We start from the raw sequence: 17,762 nt of genomic DNA on the forward strand, positions 1-17,762 counted from the left end.
CATAACTTTGCAGTAGCAATAAAGAGGAAATTATGTTCAGAAGGCATGTTTATTTTTTTTCCTCAGCCTTTTCATGGCTTAAAAGTGATTCTCTTCGTGCTAAAGTAATGTGAAACAGCCTTTTCAAACTTATGTCCTTGGGAAATGAATGTTAATTAAAGAATGAACATTAAATAGGAGTTAGGAAATCAGGGCCTTTTTTCAGACACAAATATCTGTTGTTCAGATTTTGCATTTATGTTCCTTTGTGGTGCTTTCTTTTCTCTCTCTTGAGTGAGAGCTCCCTCCTTGTTTCTTTCTTTCATTTTTCCAAGACAAAATCTGTCATGTTCATGTTATCAGCACACAATTTACCTTGTGGTTTTTGAAGCCCTGAGAACTTTAATTCATATGAATAAGAAAATGCAGCAAACCAACACATACGTACCAAAATTTGGACTTCCTTTCCTCAGTTTTACATGCAGATGGGTCTACCTTGGACTGAACTATCGTTTTCATCAATTTCCCTCTGTTTTTCTCTTTATCTTGCAGTAGAAGATTCTTGGAAGAAAGTAGTCATCAATTTAGGATTTTCAAACCATTTTGTAATGTCCTGGAGAGGTATTTTTTGATATAAAAGAATAAATTCACAGAACTGTCATTGTTATGACCCGTTCTGATTATACCTTATAATCATTGACATTAAAGATTATAGAACAGGATGAGATTTTTTCTAGTGTCATAATGTACACTCCATGCATATCTTGTGATTGAAAAATTATTATAAACTAGATGATTTTGATTTCTTTTTTCCTATTGATAATTTGGATACATCTTGCAAGATGACACTTGCCTGACTGTCAAAATTCTGCAGGCAATATAATGAACCTTAAGCCAAGATGCCTGTATGGCCTCTCTAGCATCCAAAACCCTTTAAACCCATAGTCATTTACATCTTTTATGTGTTTAATCTGAGAGATCCTGTAACATTTCCCTGCAGTCACCAGAAGCTCTCACTTGGTTGGAATTTGCACTTGAGCAGGTGAGAATAAAAAGCTATGATGAAAGAGCAATGTGAATCATTTCAGGTAAAATCGTTTAACTTACAAAGTCTTCCACCATTATTTTCAAGTATGAACATGATGGCATATCTCTCCAAGGCTTTCCATTTCCATTAGAATAGGCTTCTAAGGGAAAATGTTGCTATTTTGTATCTTTGGTTGAACCTGAATCCTTTTTTTCTCCTTCTGTCTCCTAATCTAAGTTTTCAAAAGACATCGAATTTGAAAGCAGTGTCTTACTTATGTTTTGAGATTTAAGTTTTTGTCCTTCAATTTGAAGTGTTTGAAGAAATTTTTTTTTATTACTTCTAGATCACTTCAGCCAGAGCATCAGGGTTCTGTCTTCACAGAATCACAGAATAGGTAAAGTTGAAGGGGACCACAATGAGTCATCTGGTCCAACCTCCATGCTTAAGCAGGGCCATCCAGCACACTTGGCACAGGATTGTGTCCAGATGGTTCTGGAATATCTCCAATGAGGGACACTCCACACCCTTGCTGGACAATCTGTTCAGTGCTTGGTCACTGCACAGTAGAGAAGTTCTTCCTCATGTTCAGCTGGAAATTCCTGGGCATCAGTTTCTGTCCATGGCCTCTTGTCCCATTGCTGGGCATCCCTGAGCAGAGCCTGGTCCATCCTCTGCCCCCTCCCTGCAGACCCTGACAGACATGGATGAGGTCCCCTCTCAGTGTCTCTTCTTGGGGCTGAACAGCCCCAGCTCCCTCAGCCTTTCCTCCTAAGAGAGATGCTCCATTCCCTTCATCATGTTTGTCACCCTCCACTGGACCTGTTCCAGGAGCTCCATATTTCTCTTGTCCTGAGGAGCCCAGCACTCCAGATGTGCCTCACCAGGGCTGAGCAGAAGGGCAGGATCTCCTCCCTGACCTGCTGACAATGCTCTCATTAATGCATCCATTGGCTGTGGCCGCAGGTCACACTGCTGGCTCATGGACAGCTTGTTGTCCACCAGGACCCCCAGGTCCTTCTCCACAGAGCTGCTCTCCAGCAGGTCACTCCCAGCCTGTGCTGGTGCTTGGGGTTGTTCCTCCCCAGGTGCAGGACCCTGCATTTGCCTTTGTTGAACTTCAGACAATTCTCTGCCCATCTCTCCAACCTGTCCAGGTCCTCCATACTCAGTACACTGGTGGTTGCCTGCTCTTCATAGCAATACTTGCTGTGCACTTCTTTCACTACCCTGAGGCTTCCTCTAAAAGCACTTTATCTCTGTGCTTGGAGGAGGTAAATACATGTCTCATTCTCTCTGTGTCCAGCAGGGATGCCTGATTCCAATTTGCTGTCATATGGAAAGGAAAAGTATTTATTTAATGTTCTGCTGAAGCTAATATAAAACAGTGATTATTTTCCTTTGTGAGCAATGTAAGGATACATGATTTATACAAATGGTGCTCTCTACAGCAATGGGAGAAAGGAGCCTGTTTATATTAGATGGTGTCTCAATCAACAGAGAGCAGGTTTTTTCCTCCTTGCAGCTTTGGAAACTGTGGAATAATAATCCTGAGTGGTGCTTTCTTCTGGGACTTGAAACCGAAAGACAGGAAGCTGGAGTATAACGTAAACCTCTGCTGGTTTGCATGCCATAGTAATACTAGAGAAAGAGAAGAAATAGAACTAATTGATGGATAGGAAATGAATCTGAGTTAATAGACTAAATATTCCAAAATAATATTATTTTCAGTTCTTAAAAAGGGTAAACTCTAATTGCTTTTTTTGTTTCTTTTACTAAAGGAAAGGTGAATGCATTTATTGATGAAAAGATTGCACATTCTTATTTTTTCACGGTAACTTTTAGTGCCATAAAGGCATTAAAAGATGTAACTTAGGTGGAAGTGATGGTTATATTTGAGATTTGCAACTTGGAATAGCTATAATGATACTGCTGTGAAAATGGAACAGCTCGTTGGGAAAGTTTGAGTAGTTGGTTTTATTATAGTTTGGACTAGATGACCTTTAAAGGTCTCTTCCAACCCAAACAATTCTATAATTTCCTGAAAAACATCAGCAGTTATTTAGTTTAGATACAGGGAAATTTGCTGCAGTGATTTACAGTGGGGTGGAATCATTTAGCTCAGCATCCAGAATATCCTGGCAATCCTAGAACGTGGACAGTCAACAACAGAGGACACCTACAATCCTTTTCCTTAGAAACAGAGAGATCTGTTTGCAGAGGTTGGAGTTCTTTTGGCCATGAGAATTTTTCAGTTTCTTATTGGCTGAGGAGTCTTTCATAACTACAAAGTCCACACTTCACAAAGCTTTTTTCACAGTCTCGTGCTCGTTCTAGAGAACACTGCCTCCATCCTTTCCACTTGGATGATATTTTTCAAGCTTATTTTTTATCCCTTGTAATAATAAGAGCTGGAACAGCAGTTTCCAAGTTTGTTTTCTTGCCTGCTGTTATTACCAGCAGTGAGAGAGAGCATCAGCAGTGGCCATCCCCAGTGACACACCAAGTCTTGAATTAACGCCTGTGTAGCCCCTGAATAACTTGACCACATGAAAACTGAGTTCAGTGAGTCTGAATATTTTCTGTACCCAGAGACTTTATGGTTTTAATGCTGTTGGTATAATTTCACTTCGTTTGGTCAGTATTGCCTGCCATAAATGTCAGGTGTGCAATAGGGTTTCTTTTGTTTCCTGGAGAGTAGAAGAATTACAGTTATAAAATGTTGGCCCAAAATGTTGATTTTGGAATTCAAATTGAAAGAAGGAAAAATAGGAAAAAGTCATGCCTGAAGCTTAAGTTGAAATGTAGTTATTGTTCATGAGTGCATTAAAGTCTTTTCCCTGTGTGACAGAAAATGGAAAAACAAACTCTAATTTAACAAGCTGAGCTTAAATTATTTATAAAGAAGAGGTTTTTTTTTTTAAAAAAAGACTGATATAAACTCATCTTTTGCAAAATAGCAATATTAATTTCATTATTTGCTTGGAAATTTATTTTACTTAGTAATACATTTAATATAATTTTAAAAGAATCATTCTGTTTCGATACATGCAAATTTTCACTCTAAGTAACAGAGCTTGGGAACATAGTGTATTTTCCTGTTGGCCTGTTCCATTACACGGACTGACTGTAGTTTTCTAAAGGCTCTGTACATTTTCCTGATTTTTTTTTTCTGTATCTTTTGTATTTTTAGAAAGATCTTGTTTGTAACGTGAAGAATATCAGCTCAAGCAAGCAGGGGGTGTTCTGCTTTTGCTATTTTCACTCCCTAGGAGCGTGTACCTTCTGTTGTTGCATTTTTTTACTCTGATAGTACTGAATGTGTTGCTAAAAACATAAAAATTATATTAAATGTTCAATTTAAACAGATGTGAATAGTAAGACAATATCTTCATCATATTGATCTGTAGGGCTCTCAGATAGTGGTGGTACAGTTAAAAATGTGCAGGTTGGGGTGTAGGGCTGTTGACTGGAGTTTGTAGGACTGACTTTCACAGAATTTCAGTCTGAAGGCAGCTGAGGAAAGGGCTGGAACATTCTGACATTAACTTTATATCAACTGCTTGTCACCTCTCATGTTAAAACTGTTGAGTATTGGATCTATAGACATGTTCTTTATGCCTTTGGTGGGAAGGAGTCCTTGTGTAACCTGCTAATTGCGAGAGGAGCTTTTGGGGTAATTCTTCTCCAGCTTCTAGGAACTGGCTACAGACTCTCTGTAGGCAGACCCTGCTCTCTGGGCTGCCTGCAATGTGGAAATCAAAAGCTGTTGTCACCTGCCAGGAGAGGAGAAGCAGTTGGTTGTGCTGCAGGGACTCAGTGGTAAGGTTTTTATGAAGGGACAAATATAGCAAATTGTGTCCTTGAAAATGAGTTCTCTGTAAATGCCAGAGACACAGGGGTATGAACTTGTGTTTTCTTATTCTCATGATCTGTATGGACTGAAATTCACTGTATGTCAAGCATAATATAAGAGCTCTTATCACTCTCCTCAACTACCTGAAAGGAGGTTGTAGCCGTGTGGGGGTTGGTCTCTTCTCCCAAGTAACAAGCAATAAGACAAGAAATAATGGCCTTCAGTTTCTCCAGGGTAGGGTTAGATGGGGTATTAGGACATTTTTCTTCACAGAAGGGGTTGTCAGGCATTGGAACAGGCTGCCCAGAGAAGTGGTGGAATCACCATCCGTGGAGAGATTTAAAAGACCTGTGGATGTGGCACTTGGGGACATGGTTTAGTGGTAGATGTGGCAGTGCTGGATTAATGGTTGGACTTTATGATCTTAAAGGTATTGTACCACATAAATGATTCCATGATTCTCTGAAGCCTCAAAATGGGACATGGAGCTTCATCTTCTTGAGGTCACACATAATCACCTGGTGTGACATTAAATGTTCTTCAGTAAAAAATACTTGGATTTGAGACCAGATACCTAGTAAGAAGAAAATTGATTGTCTTTTCATGTGCAGATGGACATTTTCTGGTTTAGTCAGCTTGTGATGATTCAGTCATGCTCTTTAACCCTTGTGCAGTGATCCTAAATCATTACCTATTAGAGTGCTCTGATAGGCTCCTTAATGTAATTACCTCCCCAGGATGTGCTAACTGCATAAAGCACATCCCTGTGCTGACTTATGGAAACAAATTCTGTGTTTTTCCTCCGTGTGTGTGTTAGAATGAGAAGCTCAGGTGTTAGCATTAATAGCATATGAAATATTACATTGAAAGTTTGAAATGTAAGCCTGTATTTACCTCTTTTATTTAGTTGCCTATGAAAAAGTATCAGGATGCTCTGTTTGGAAGGTATTTACAGGACTATATCCAAATTCAGAATATTCTCTGGTAATTATATAGTTGCATAGTTTTTATCTGGAAAAGATGAAAAAATAGGACATTTTAATGCATATTTAATAACAAAACAGCCTTCCTGCCTCAGAAAAAAAAATTCACCCAGGTGAACTATGATCTAATTTTCTTGTATAATGAAAACAAAATCGTAGCTCCTGCAGCATTATTCTTGGCTCCCAGCAGTTCCAAGGTATGCAAACATTACCACTCCAACTCCGTCCTGCAGTTTAACTGGAAGGATTATGTCACAACACAGTATGTTTGTTTTCCAGCTTTTTGTCTGTTTGTCCATCAAGACAGTTTTGTAGAAGAAGTATCGGCGATTGTTGACTTTGGAGGTAGTGGAAGAAAAAATAATTATGGAAAAAAAAGCAGCAGACAGTCCCATTGAAGTAACTGTGCTTCTGTCACAGGAGAATGAATACTCCTTTCAACAAATCTATAATTTGCAGAAGTTGCAAAAAGAAAATAGCTGTAAGGTGACTGTTAACATACTTCAGTTCATCCTGCCAAGAAAGTTAACTTCATAAAGTCATTAAACCCGTGATTACATTTTAAAATATTATTCCCCAGCCATTTCTTCTTAGACTTTAAAATATAGTTACTGTATATACTACTTTCTTTGTAATGTGAAAAATTGTAAAATACACTTATTTTTCATAAACTCCTAATTATTAGCAGAGCTATTTGCGCTCCTATAGTTAAAATCATTTCAACACTTCCGTTATTTAAACTTCACTTTTAGAGGTTCATAATTTGGCTGTAATAAAACATATATTCATACTCTGAGGTCTCAAATATTGTTTGCTGGTGCTAGGAAATTTAGCCTGTTTTTCTTTAAAAAGCTGAGTAATTTGGATTGTTTGCTGTTCTTCAATATCATCCCAAACAAAATATTTTGTAATGTGGGCCTAATAGTTTAAAAATTAAAAAAATTAGGAGAAGACAAGTGAGTATCTTGGAACTGCTGCTGCCCCAGATTCTGTGACTGGCACTGAGTATCCCTTAGGCTTGGAGAAGGGACGTGGTGGGAAATTCTTGCCATATCTCCCCCTTTGCCATATAGGAACTTCATCTGGGAAAAGTTATTGCAGCATTTATATCCCACCCCTGATCTGCAGTCACGGGCAGTGCTGCTCACAGAGACTGCAGCGAAGGGTGAGAGACCTCCTGACTTCAGGGCTGCAGAGCTGAGAGCAGCTTTTCTGGAATGACAAATGCCTGGGTGCTCCGGGATGGATCGTTCCTTTGGTAGGGCTTCCTGAAATCCCCCTTCATCCCGGAATGCGGTAATGACTCAACGAGGCCTTCCGCTCCGGAAATTCAGGGATCGGGGCTTATTGCATATTAATGGCAACTCTGGGACAGTCAAATAAGACAGTTTGTTATAATGCTAATTATAGCAAAGCACTCATGTTGTGGTTTGAGTGAGTCAATTATGTGTGTGTTAAACTATAAATACATCTTCCCCCCAACCTCGGCTGCGTGGGACGTAATTTTTATTTAATTTCTTGGATACATATTTACCTGAGCATATCCCGGTTTCCCAGGTAAATATGTGTACTCATTATGGTCTGTTTGGATAAATAATCCATATTTTATAACTGTACAGGAAGTAATTATTTTCATATTTTGCTTTCTTTAAGCCAAAAAAATTAAATGCTGTGTGTCCATTCCTTAAAATAAAATAGATGCAAAAGTTGGGGCAATACGAGAATAAAGTTTTCATTGTTTTGGTAGAAACTGAGAATATTATTCCAGATTTTGATCTTGTGTTTATCCCAGAATAACTCCATTAAAGTAAGCAGCGTTATTCAGGATTTACTTAGATGCAAATAGGACATGAATTTGGCCTCTGCTCCTTACTCTCCCTTCCTTCATCATGAGGCTCCTGTAAGCAGTTTACACACAATCTGTGCTATAAATGTCATTGTCACGTGTTTATCATTTGGAAAAATAATGTATTTCAGCTACAAAAATTAACATATCTGAATTTTATGGTAAGAAATGTAATGCCTTAGACAGTCACAGAATGGTTTGGGTTGGAAGGGACCAAGAGATCGTCATTGTGGTCCTGTACATTTTAGGGAACTAGAGCAAACTTTCACATCCGATATTTCTCCCATTGTTTTATGTGATATTTGGAAAAGCTGTGTTGTGTTATCACCATGCTAAGGTCAGGTTTTCTAACACTTTTAAGCTCAGTGGGGCCAAACTCAGCCCTGGCATAAATCCATTAACTGCAATAGATTTACACCAGAGAGGAGTATTGGCTCGTACTTGGTAATTTTTTTTTTTATCCAGCTCTTTGTATTTTATGTTAGAAATATAAGTAGCTTGTGTGCCCTCAAACTAATCAGAATAAGAAACAGTTTTGCTTACGCCAAAAAGTAGAACTATCATTTTTCACATTCTTACATTTTTCAAGTAAGATTGTATTACTGTGACTCCTGAATTCCTGAAATCTCTCTGGTCTTGGTGACTGCAAGGGCCAAGAGGGAGTTTCAAGGGGAAGCTCTGAACCTCTTCACGCGGTGTGTTTTGTGTTGTGAGTATGAGATACAGTTAACGTTTTGTGTGCCTGTGATTAGTGTGGAAAAAAATTAATGCAGTCCAGTATTATGATTTATGGACTGAATCTTTTGCCCACTGAACACTTGCCAAAATGAAAATCTTTCCCCCCCCCCGCCCCTTCTTCTTTGGATATTAGAAACAGCTACTGTTTTTGTTGATCTTTTTAACTTCTGAATAGACCTATTTCAAGTCATAGCAGCATGGGAGCTGAGATTAATAATATACTTATTCAGCCAGTGATACTGAGTGAAACCATTGCTAGTGTGAGCACGAAGGATAGGATTTCTTTAAATTATTTTCAGGTGCATTAATGCATTTCTAAGGAATAATATACAGATATTTGAACATAAATTAAATTGCTGTTTATTGATCATGTTGCAGGTGTGTATGAATTTTAATATCATGAATTTTTAAAGGTGTCTCTCCTTTTGATAACTTTTGTACTGTGCTTATGATCAGTTTTCCATCACAGGGTAAACAAGGATGAAAGGAAAAAAACCCTATGATTAAATCTTGCTTTTTGGACAATGTTTTTTAATTTTGAGGATAAAGTATATTCCTTGCTGGGAAGCATTCTTTCCATCCCACCATATCTACAGCATCACGATTTACACTTAAACAGGTTGTCCAGAAAGGTGGTGGATGCCCCACACCTGGAAACATTCAAGGTTGAGACTGGACAGGGATCTGAGCAACCTGATCTAGTTGAAGGTGTCCCTGCTCATTACGGGGGGGGGTTGAACTAGAGGAACTTTAAAGATTCCTTCCAACCCAAACCATTGTATAGTTCTATGATCATCTTGGGGATGGGAGCAAATCCCATTAACTTCTTTTGTGCATTTGGGCTGAACCTCCTCAACTCAGCAGTTTGATAAATATCATTGTACTAATTTCTAACCAAGGCTACAAGGTTTCTGGCCCTGTGCTAGTTTTGATATGATCCATTAGTGTACAAAACAGCCTGATTTCCTGCACCTACTGAAGGCTGATGGAATTAGTCCCTTAGAAAGAGGTTTTTGCTCTTTCCAGCACAATTTGAGGTGTTTAGGGCCTTAAGAGGCAATGGAGTTGAGGACAGTCCATTGCTTCCCACTCCTTTGGCCACCTCTTACCAATTTTCATGGCATTCCTTGCTCAGTCCCATCGTTATCACTTTCACAGCTGAAGGGCCTGATCTGCTCAATAAGGTTTTTTAATTCCATCATTAATAGAGTTGTTTTTTCCTATCAATTCATTTTCTTTCTCCCGGATGAAATAAGAGCACGCCTAAAAAAGTTCTTCATGTGAGTCTGGTTTGTACTAATGCTAAGTGAAGTAAGGGTAGAATTTCTTTCAAAAAATACTTAGGTAAGCTGTTTAAAATTAATATTTGTTATTCTAAAAAATTGGGAGAGGGATCAGCCACCCTTCCACAGTTGCAGATAAAGTGCTATGGCAAGAATTTGGCATTTTTACATTGCCTGAGAGAATTATATGTTCATTTTCTGCGCTAAGGAAAGAAAAAAAAAGGGGCTGCAGTGCTTTTTAAAAGCAATCATTTTAAATATAAACAAAAAAGCTTTTGCTTGAGATTTGTCAAAAGTCTTTCAGGCTTTTCATGAAATTGTTTTTCACTTCTTGGCGAACAAGAACCGAGTGAGTGACACCTTTGAGAGTCCCAGCTTGTGTGTTAGTGCACAGCCTGTATTTTGCTATTCAGGACCGTGCAAAATATTATCTCACTTTATTTATAACAAACCCCAGTGAATAAAGTTTTGAACACTGAAAAAGTTATCCTAATTTAATCATTTATTTTAGTTGCAGCAAGCAGCTGAAGTTTCTCAGATGAGAGGAGCTCGAGTCATCTCTGCTGAAGATCTTCTGTTCTTAATGCGCAAAGATAAGGTACAGTAACAAGACAGAAGTTTTTATTTACATAATCAGCTGCCTTATTGTGTTTTCAAGTGTTTGCTTAACCTATGGAAAAGGAGTCCATCATCATGGATAGCTTTATTTAAAAATATAGCTGCTCTGGAGTTGAATCTTATTATGCACAGTGCAGTCATTCTATAATATTTTAATTAAGTCTTGTCTTTTCCTGTAACTTCAATTATCAATAGATTTTTTTTCACAAAGCTCTAGGGTGGGTAGTGCACCTTCGAGCTCAAAACAATTTCTTAATTAGGTAAAAATATTGATCCTGATCCTTTATATTCCTTTTATTAAAAATCAATAATTCTAATTTCCCCTTGGATATGCAGGGTGTAGATGTGACATTTGACAGTGTGACCATTAGAGTTTTGTCATTTAGACTGTAAATTATCTTTATTCTCTTTTATAATATTTTTTTCTGTACTATATTCCTCTAAAATCTCCAGATTTAGGGATGGTCTTGCTTTCTCTGAATAGTAACAGGTCAATTAAAAAAAATAGTTTTCTTTCCTCAAATTTCAAAATTCTTAGAACATTATTGTCAGCTATTTTTATCTACATTATTTATTCTTCCTGTATCTCCTTTTCTTCCTTAGTTCCTCACTTTCCCTCACCCTTTTCTCTCCTCTTTGTTTTTCTTTCCTCATTTGATAGTTGAAACCTGATGACCAAAACGATTTCGAAACTAAAAACCACTAACATGTGAAAACCAATTGCAGTTTCTTTATCTGATATGAGCCATAAGGCTGTACTGAAAAGAGCAGTTAATATGGATGTCAAAGTTCATGGAAATATGAATTTCTAGGCTTGAATTTCCAAACTTGAGTAAAGATTTTGGAGTGCCCTAAAGAAGCCTTATGGCTGAATCTCTCCTTTCTGAAAGTCAAACCCATTTCTCTCTCACAGCAAGGTACCAAGGAGTTCAAATAAACAATATTTAATGTTTAATTTCTATTTACCTTGAGGTATTTTCTATGTATGGATTTTCTGCAGAATCAAAAATTATGAACATTTTAACAATTATATTTGCTGACTAATGATTTGCACATTACAGTTAGTTTAAATAAAAAAAAATTATACTAATTAATGTAAATGTATTTTTTTCTCTCAGAAGAAGCTTAGAAGGCTACTTAAATACATGTTTTTTCGAGACTACAAATCTAAAATTGTCAAAGGAATAGAAGAAGATGACCTCCTCGAAGGTAGAAAAAAGAAATTACTTAATTTGGGAGAGGCTTGATGTTTTATAAATATGCTGAACAGCTCAATGCAAAGTATTGCTAGCTTGCTTAATAGTTAGAGACACACAACTAGTGTCTTTGGAGGAATTTGTTTGAAAATCTCTGCTTTTGCATTTGAAATACTTCTAAAGTGGGCATCTACCACCTGCAATCAAATGAACATTTGTTAAATTATTGTCAAAAGGTTTTGGCATATTTAAAAAAACATCCCATAATCTGAAGTCATTGAATACTAATATATGACCTGGGTCTTTTTTTTCACTGTGGTTTAACATTTTATACTTTGAATCTGTAACGTAAAGAATGGGAAGCACTTCTGTTTCCCCATTCCATGAGCAAGTCACTGATTTTATAACCAATGCATTTAAAGGAAAAGCTCTTTGAATTAAAAATATATTAATTTATGCCATATAATTTGCTGGTATAAGGTTTTGTTGATTTATATTGACATTAGATTTAACATTTCCGTTGTAAAAAGTCAAGTTAAAACTTATCATAGCAAATCTAAACCTTTCTATACTGTTACAACATCTAACAATGTCCATACACAACTTTTTGTATTTAACTTATTTCCTTTCTCAGAGCCTTTTATTATTTTTTCCCTTACAATGAATTCCTTGTATTTGGTTCCTCTGAGCATCCACACTGATGTTAGATAAACATTGTACTTCTTGCTTTGACTTAATCAAGCTGTGGATAAATTTTTATCAACTCATTTGAGATTTAATTTACCTGTGGCATTTTATTTTCACCACACATGAAAAGGTGTCTTTTCGTGCAAGTAATGTGGCAGTATCACTTCTTACCTGACAGCTTGGGGTTTTAATACTTAAGCTTGTGGCACTACTTAAAATGAATAAACAATTTTCCTAAGTTGTTTATGTGCTCATGAAATGCTTCCTAAACACAGTTTATCCTGAAATTAAAGTTGCATTTTCTGTCAGGCTTTGGTAATTGAAGCCATTAATTTTGTTTTGTGACTTTAACGGTTTTGTAGCTGCTCTTCTGTTTAGAACAACAGAGATCACAGAGATCACCTGCCAGGGTTCTCCAGGTTTTACTGCAGAGCAGTGGTCCATCACCTCTGGAACTGCATCCTAGTGTGTGTTAGGGTTTGCTTTAAGCTGTAGGTAATGAGGATGTTCTGCATGTGTTCAGGGAAGAGCATTTCCTCTATATATTCTGCTCTATGAGTGAGGTTCTTTTGTGCAACCAAAGAGAGGTAGTTTCTTTTACATCTGTATCCGCTGTGGATTCTTTGGTGAGAAGTAATGATATAGGAGCAGCAGGTTTCTCTAGATCATGAAAAAGCTGGGTTATACCAGAAAACACTAAAGGTAATTTTTTACCATCACTGCAGAGTAGTGACCTTGGTCAGCTAGCACAGCTCGTTTGAGGGGACAGTAAGAACAGGCCATTTTCTGCATTGTGCTGATTCTAAAACATCAGCTGATGTTTGGGGAAGCCAAATAAGTTTGTTATTCTTTTCTTGTCTTCGTGAAGACAAATTCAACAGTAATAACACCAACAAAAGACAGAAGCTTGCTCAAGACTTTCTCAACTCCATTGACCAGACTGGAGAGCTCTTAGCCATTTTTGAAGATGATGAGATTGATGATGTCAAGCAAGAGCGAATGGAGGTAATTCTTTTCTTTCAGCTCCAGCAGAGAAAACTGTGAAATATTTCATACATCATGTTGGTCTGATGCTTTTTTCATGCTGCATATTAAATCATTGGTACATGGTTTTTTTCCTTTTGCCCAGATGGTGTAAAGGAATCCTATTTCCATATTTTTCCTATTCCTTCTAATGTTTCCTGATATCTAAGCACACATGCTGAGAAGGAAGATTACAAAAGGGTAGTTATGGATCTTTATGTCTGCCATGTATTTGTATTTTCTTTCTGCAGAAAGCAGATTCTATTTATAAACATTTCACACACATTTTTCACAATCATTTTTTTCTTTTGCATTATTCCTCTCATTAGAAAATTGTTCAATAGCATTTGAGGACTCTTTTCTTATAACACAGCTGAAACTAAAATATTCTGTGCAAACATGCTTCAGTATAAGCTCTACTCTCCGTCCTTCTTTCAACTCCCATTTTCTGATCTATGTAGTTATGAGAAGTTTTGTCTACATTACAGAATGCAGCCCCACGTCACTCTCATAAAGCTCAGTGGAATCAAGAAGCAGCATAGCTGTGGTAGCACGAAAGTCTGTGGTTTTGGCTAAATTTTCTGTAGATGGACAGGACTACCCTGTCTTTTTGATAGTTTTGTCTGTCACCCCAGTTCATGTTTAATTGCTCAATTCCTCCTTGTGTCTTCTGTGGGCAACTAGATGTCAAGGGCAAAACTGTGCTGGGAGCACACTCACAGTTCCAGACTAACATTTAAGCCAATTTCCATCCGTTTTTAGACAGCAGTATAGAATACATGGCTGTTGGAAATTCGTTATTTGTAGAGTGGTTTTTATACCCTTTTGGTGGGTGCATTGGTTGATTTTCTTCTCTGTGCTGAGGTGGCTCATGTGTTTGGGAGTATTTGTGTGTTTAATTTTGACTACTAGGGCCTCATTTTTCTTTCAGGATTTCATGGAAAATTCTAGAAAATAATGAAGTTTTTATCCTGCTCAATTTGTAATTCTACATTTTTTCTTCTTAATGAGGCCTCTTTTCAGAACTGTGACATTCCCAATCTTGTTTCCTCTTCTTTCTCCCCTCTGATGGGAAGAAATCAAAACCTAGTGAAGAACCCCTTCCCTCTAAAAATTTGGCAAGGAAGGAGTCCCATTTCCCCCCAGCTGAGAATTAGTGTCATCGAACAGTTGTTCCCAACCACTGTTTGTGTTTTGGAAACCGATGGTTTCTTTTCTTTAATTTCTTACTTATTTATTTATGCAAAATGTTATGTTTTGCATAAAGGCAAAAGGCAGGCACATCCTTTGAGCTTGTACAGCATTCTTCTGAATGAATGGGTTATGTGCTTGGCTTTAGATTCTCTTCTATCATTCTGGTGTAATAGTTTTATGGTCTAAAAAACTACACAATTTGATAAAAGTATGAAGTTCCTTGTTCTAGGCAAGGGCAAATCTGATTCTATGTTTGTCTGTCAAGGAATGTGTGTCTGTAATTAGATATTTGTCTTTCATCTGACTACATGTTTTGTGTTTTATCTCTAGACTGTAATTCATTAACTGTAGTGTGTATATATATACACACATATATATATCAAGTAATTCTTCTCACTATTGCTTGACTTTATTACATATTGTGAAGTGTTGATATTTCCATGTTAAAAAAAAAAGAAGAAAAAAACCCAAAAGAAAAATCAGGGTCTTATTTTATAATAGATTCATGAAGACAGTACTATGTATTTTCTTTCTTGTTAGTCTCTAAAACTAATGACAAAACATGAAAGACAGTTTGAAGCATGCTACTCAAAATGTTTAATGTAGTTTTGGCTTTGTTTCATTTAGGATTTTGTTGTCACTTTGAGGTGGGTGGAAAGGAATTAAAGATACTAGGAAATGTGATCCATTCCTAAAGGAAGAGTTGTTAGTGGATGGGCTAATCTCCTGAATCCCATTTGCTTTGTGCAGTAGATTGTTTAATCCATGCTAAGTTTTGAAGGAAGTCCAGTGGACACTTTAACAGTGTTCTTTGAGGAATTAGTGTGCTTAAATCATGAACTGCAATCTAAAGGCAATGTTCCTTTTAGGTATCAATTACCTCAGAAATGTGTGGTTATCTTGGTTTGGACAACTGTAAATGATTTCAGTTCCACTTTGCCTTAGGCCAAAATCATGCTAAGTTGTCCAGAGCAGATGATAAACATGTATTTCTGATGTCATTATGGGCTAAACAGGATATGATTGTTTAGCAGTATGGTTTCAGTTATGATACAAAATGCAAATATTGTTTATGCTAATTTCTTTTAAAACATTTCATAAAATTAGAGCTAAGCCTTCATGTGATTGCTTGCAGTGCTGTGAGGTCTATTCCATATTTGTACCATGGAGGAGTAGGCAAAGCTTTGCTGAAAACATTACTAAAGGAGAACAAACAATTCTATACTTCTTTGACTAAAACACACCCACCAATGCTGTCATATTAGTAAGAAAGGGCACTCTTCTAGGATTGTGTATAGAATTTACTGGCGTACCTTGTGATTTTAAATTGAAGCAAAGGGACTGTCTCTGAAACAGTAATACCAACAATGTGCAAAGGAACATGGACTACTCTTAAAATACAGGACAGAATTTAAGAACAAAATTCATGTTACTTGTTATAACACGTGAATATTTTAGCAATACATTAAAATTAGATGACTTAACATAAAAATAATAGTATTAAATGGTGGAAAACCAACCGAGTGTATTGGCAAAATCAAAACAAAATAAAAACTGGAATAGCACCTCTGTCTCACCCCATAACAGTTACTATTTTGCCCTCCTGAGGTAGCAGTAAAGCACTAGTGAAACACTTGTCCAAGTTAGGAACAGTTATAGATGGAATAAACAATTCTCAGTCATAGCTGTAATTGAACTGAGCACATGAAGGAGAGATGGATCATAGAAATCGTTTTTATAATGGGTGACAGTCTCTTGATCTACATGAATGGCAATGTCCCCACACTCTTCTTCCTCTGTACAGGTTGGGCTGTGGAATAGCCAGAGCTGATGGTGGTCGGGAATTCCCTTCCTTTGCCTGCTGTGTGACAGAATCCACAATAAACAAAACCTTGCAAGTGGATTGCAATTTGGCTTTCCTCTGTCTCTTAAAAATCATTTAGAGAGGAGAGTTATATTCCTCTGGGATATGGCTGAATGGGTGTGGGAAGAAGGAACATGTTCATTTAAAATCTTTGAACTTTTCCTTATTTGCAGTTCGGGTAGAGACACAATTTTGAGTGTCCTTATGTTGCTCCTCTGAACCTCTTGACTTCCTGTCCATAGTTAAACCAGTTGCAGGTTTGGCTGTTATTTTGTGAATTGTAGCTCTAGTTCTATTTTTTTCTGTTAGAACCACTATCAAATTCTGCATTTCATGTCACTAAAATCACAAGTGTAGCTGCTTTAAAACTTCGGTCAACATAATTGCAAAGCTGAATTCCCAGTAATACTGGAAAGACCCATTTTTTATCGTTTATTTTATAGCTCCAATACCTCCCCCAGGAAGAAAAAGTCTTGCCATCAGAAATCTGGACTGACACAAAGGAATGCATAGAACATCACGCTGTGAATGCTCTGTTTCACTTTTGTTCCCATAGGATTAGGAGAAACACCATTCATCTGTCACTCTGACTGCTAGTTTAGGGGTATATTTCCAACACTCATATGTTAAATGGCAATAATTCAGTTGCAGTAGCTACCATAATGCTTTCATAGTACATTGCAAGTTTGAATAAACAGTGGAGGGAAAATAACTTCCCTACAAGAATAGACTACCTTGAAAGCCAGCTGGAAGCCAGCAGAATAGTAAAACTAAGTTATCCCTACTTTGTGGTTCTTTTGTGAGGGGTTGGAACTAGATGATCTTTAAGGTCCTTTCCATCTCAAACTATTCTGTGATTCTATGATTCTGTGATTTGTGTATTGTCCTATGAATTACATTAGATATTTAAAAACTACAGATACATATTTTTATTCTAGGAAGTTCATTGTGGATGTGATTTTTCCAGTGTTGCTCACATATCTTTTCTTGGTGGGAAATCTGTACAAAGCTCACAGCAAGGCAATAAGCTCTGTGCAAAAAAACAGTAGATTGCATTACAGTGTAGGTGTGTTTGGAATATATAGGTTTTTACATGATTTTTAATTACTCCCATTTAATTTTGTCTTTCTTCAGACACAGTTAATTTGTGTCTGGACAAGACACCTAAACACACCTGACTGCACTTTGGGATACAAGGAATTGTGCTCTGGAAAGTTCACTCTGGTTTAGTCATAGAAATAAGGTAGAAGTAATAGTAGATTAGGCAGTGTCCAGGAATAGACCTTCCTGTTGGAGTATCATCATCTGCTTTTGACTGGTCACATTTTGACTTGTGCCAGGTTATGTTGTCCCAAACAATGTGCACCTCTGGGCCCTCAACACAGGAAAGACATGGACTTGTCGGAGCAGTTCCAGAGGAGACCATGAAGATGGAGGCTGGAGCACCTCTACTATGAAGACAGGCTGA

At 37.2% G+C, this 17,762-nt stretch overlaps 1 protein-coding gene across 12 annotated transcripts in view; it reads left to right on the plus strand.

Moving 5' to 3' along the window:
• The window catches only part of SUPT3H (SPT3 homolog, SAGA and STAGA complex component), a 307,173-nt gene that overhangs the window by 166,657 nt on the left and 122,754 nt on the right, over window positions 1–17,762 (plus strand). For 11 of the 12 annotated variants that reach the window (XR_010429531.1, XR_010429532.1, XR_010429530.1 and 8 more), the window contains 3 exons: window positions 10,224–10,310; window positions 11,449–11,539; window positions 13,082–13,218. Coding sequence is in view for 9 of the 12 variants with exons in the window: in XM_064650748.1 (XP_064506818.1) it covers window positions 10,224–10,310; window positions 11,449–11,539; window positions 13,082–13,218 (315 nt within the window). In the remaining 3 variants the exon portion in view is untranslated. The remainder of the gene's footprint in view (window positions 1–10,223; window positions 10,311–11,448; window positions 11,540–13,081; window positions 13,219–17,762) is intronic. The other variant, XM_064650751.1, reaches the window with a different exon arrangement.

Source organism: Pseudopipra pipra, chromosome 3, assembly GCF_036250125.1.
Source record: "Pseudopipra pipra isolate bDixPip1 chromosome 3, bDixPip1.hap1, whole genome shotgun sequence".
NCBI classification, from domain to species: domain Eukaryota; kingdom Metazoa; phylum Chordata; class Aves; order Passeriformes; family Pipridae; genus Pseudopipra; species Pseudopipra pipra.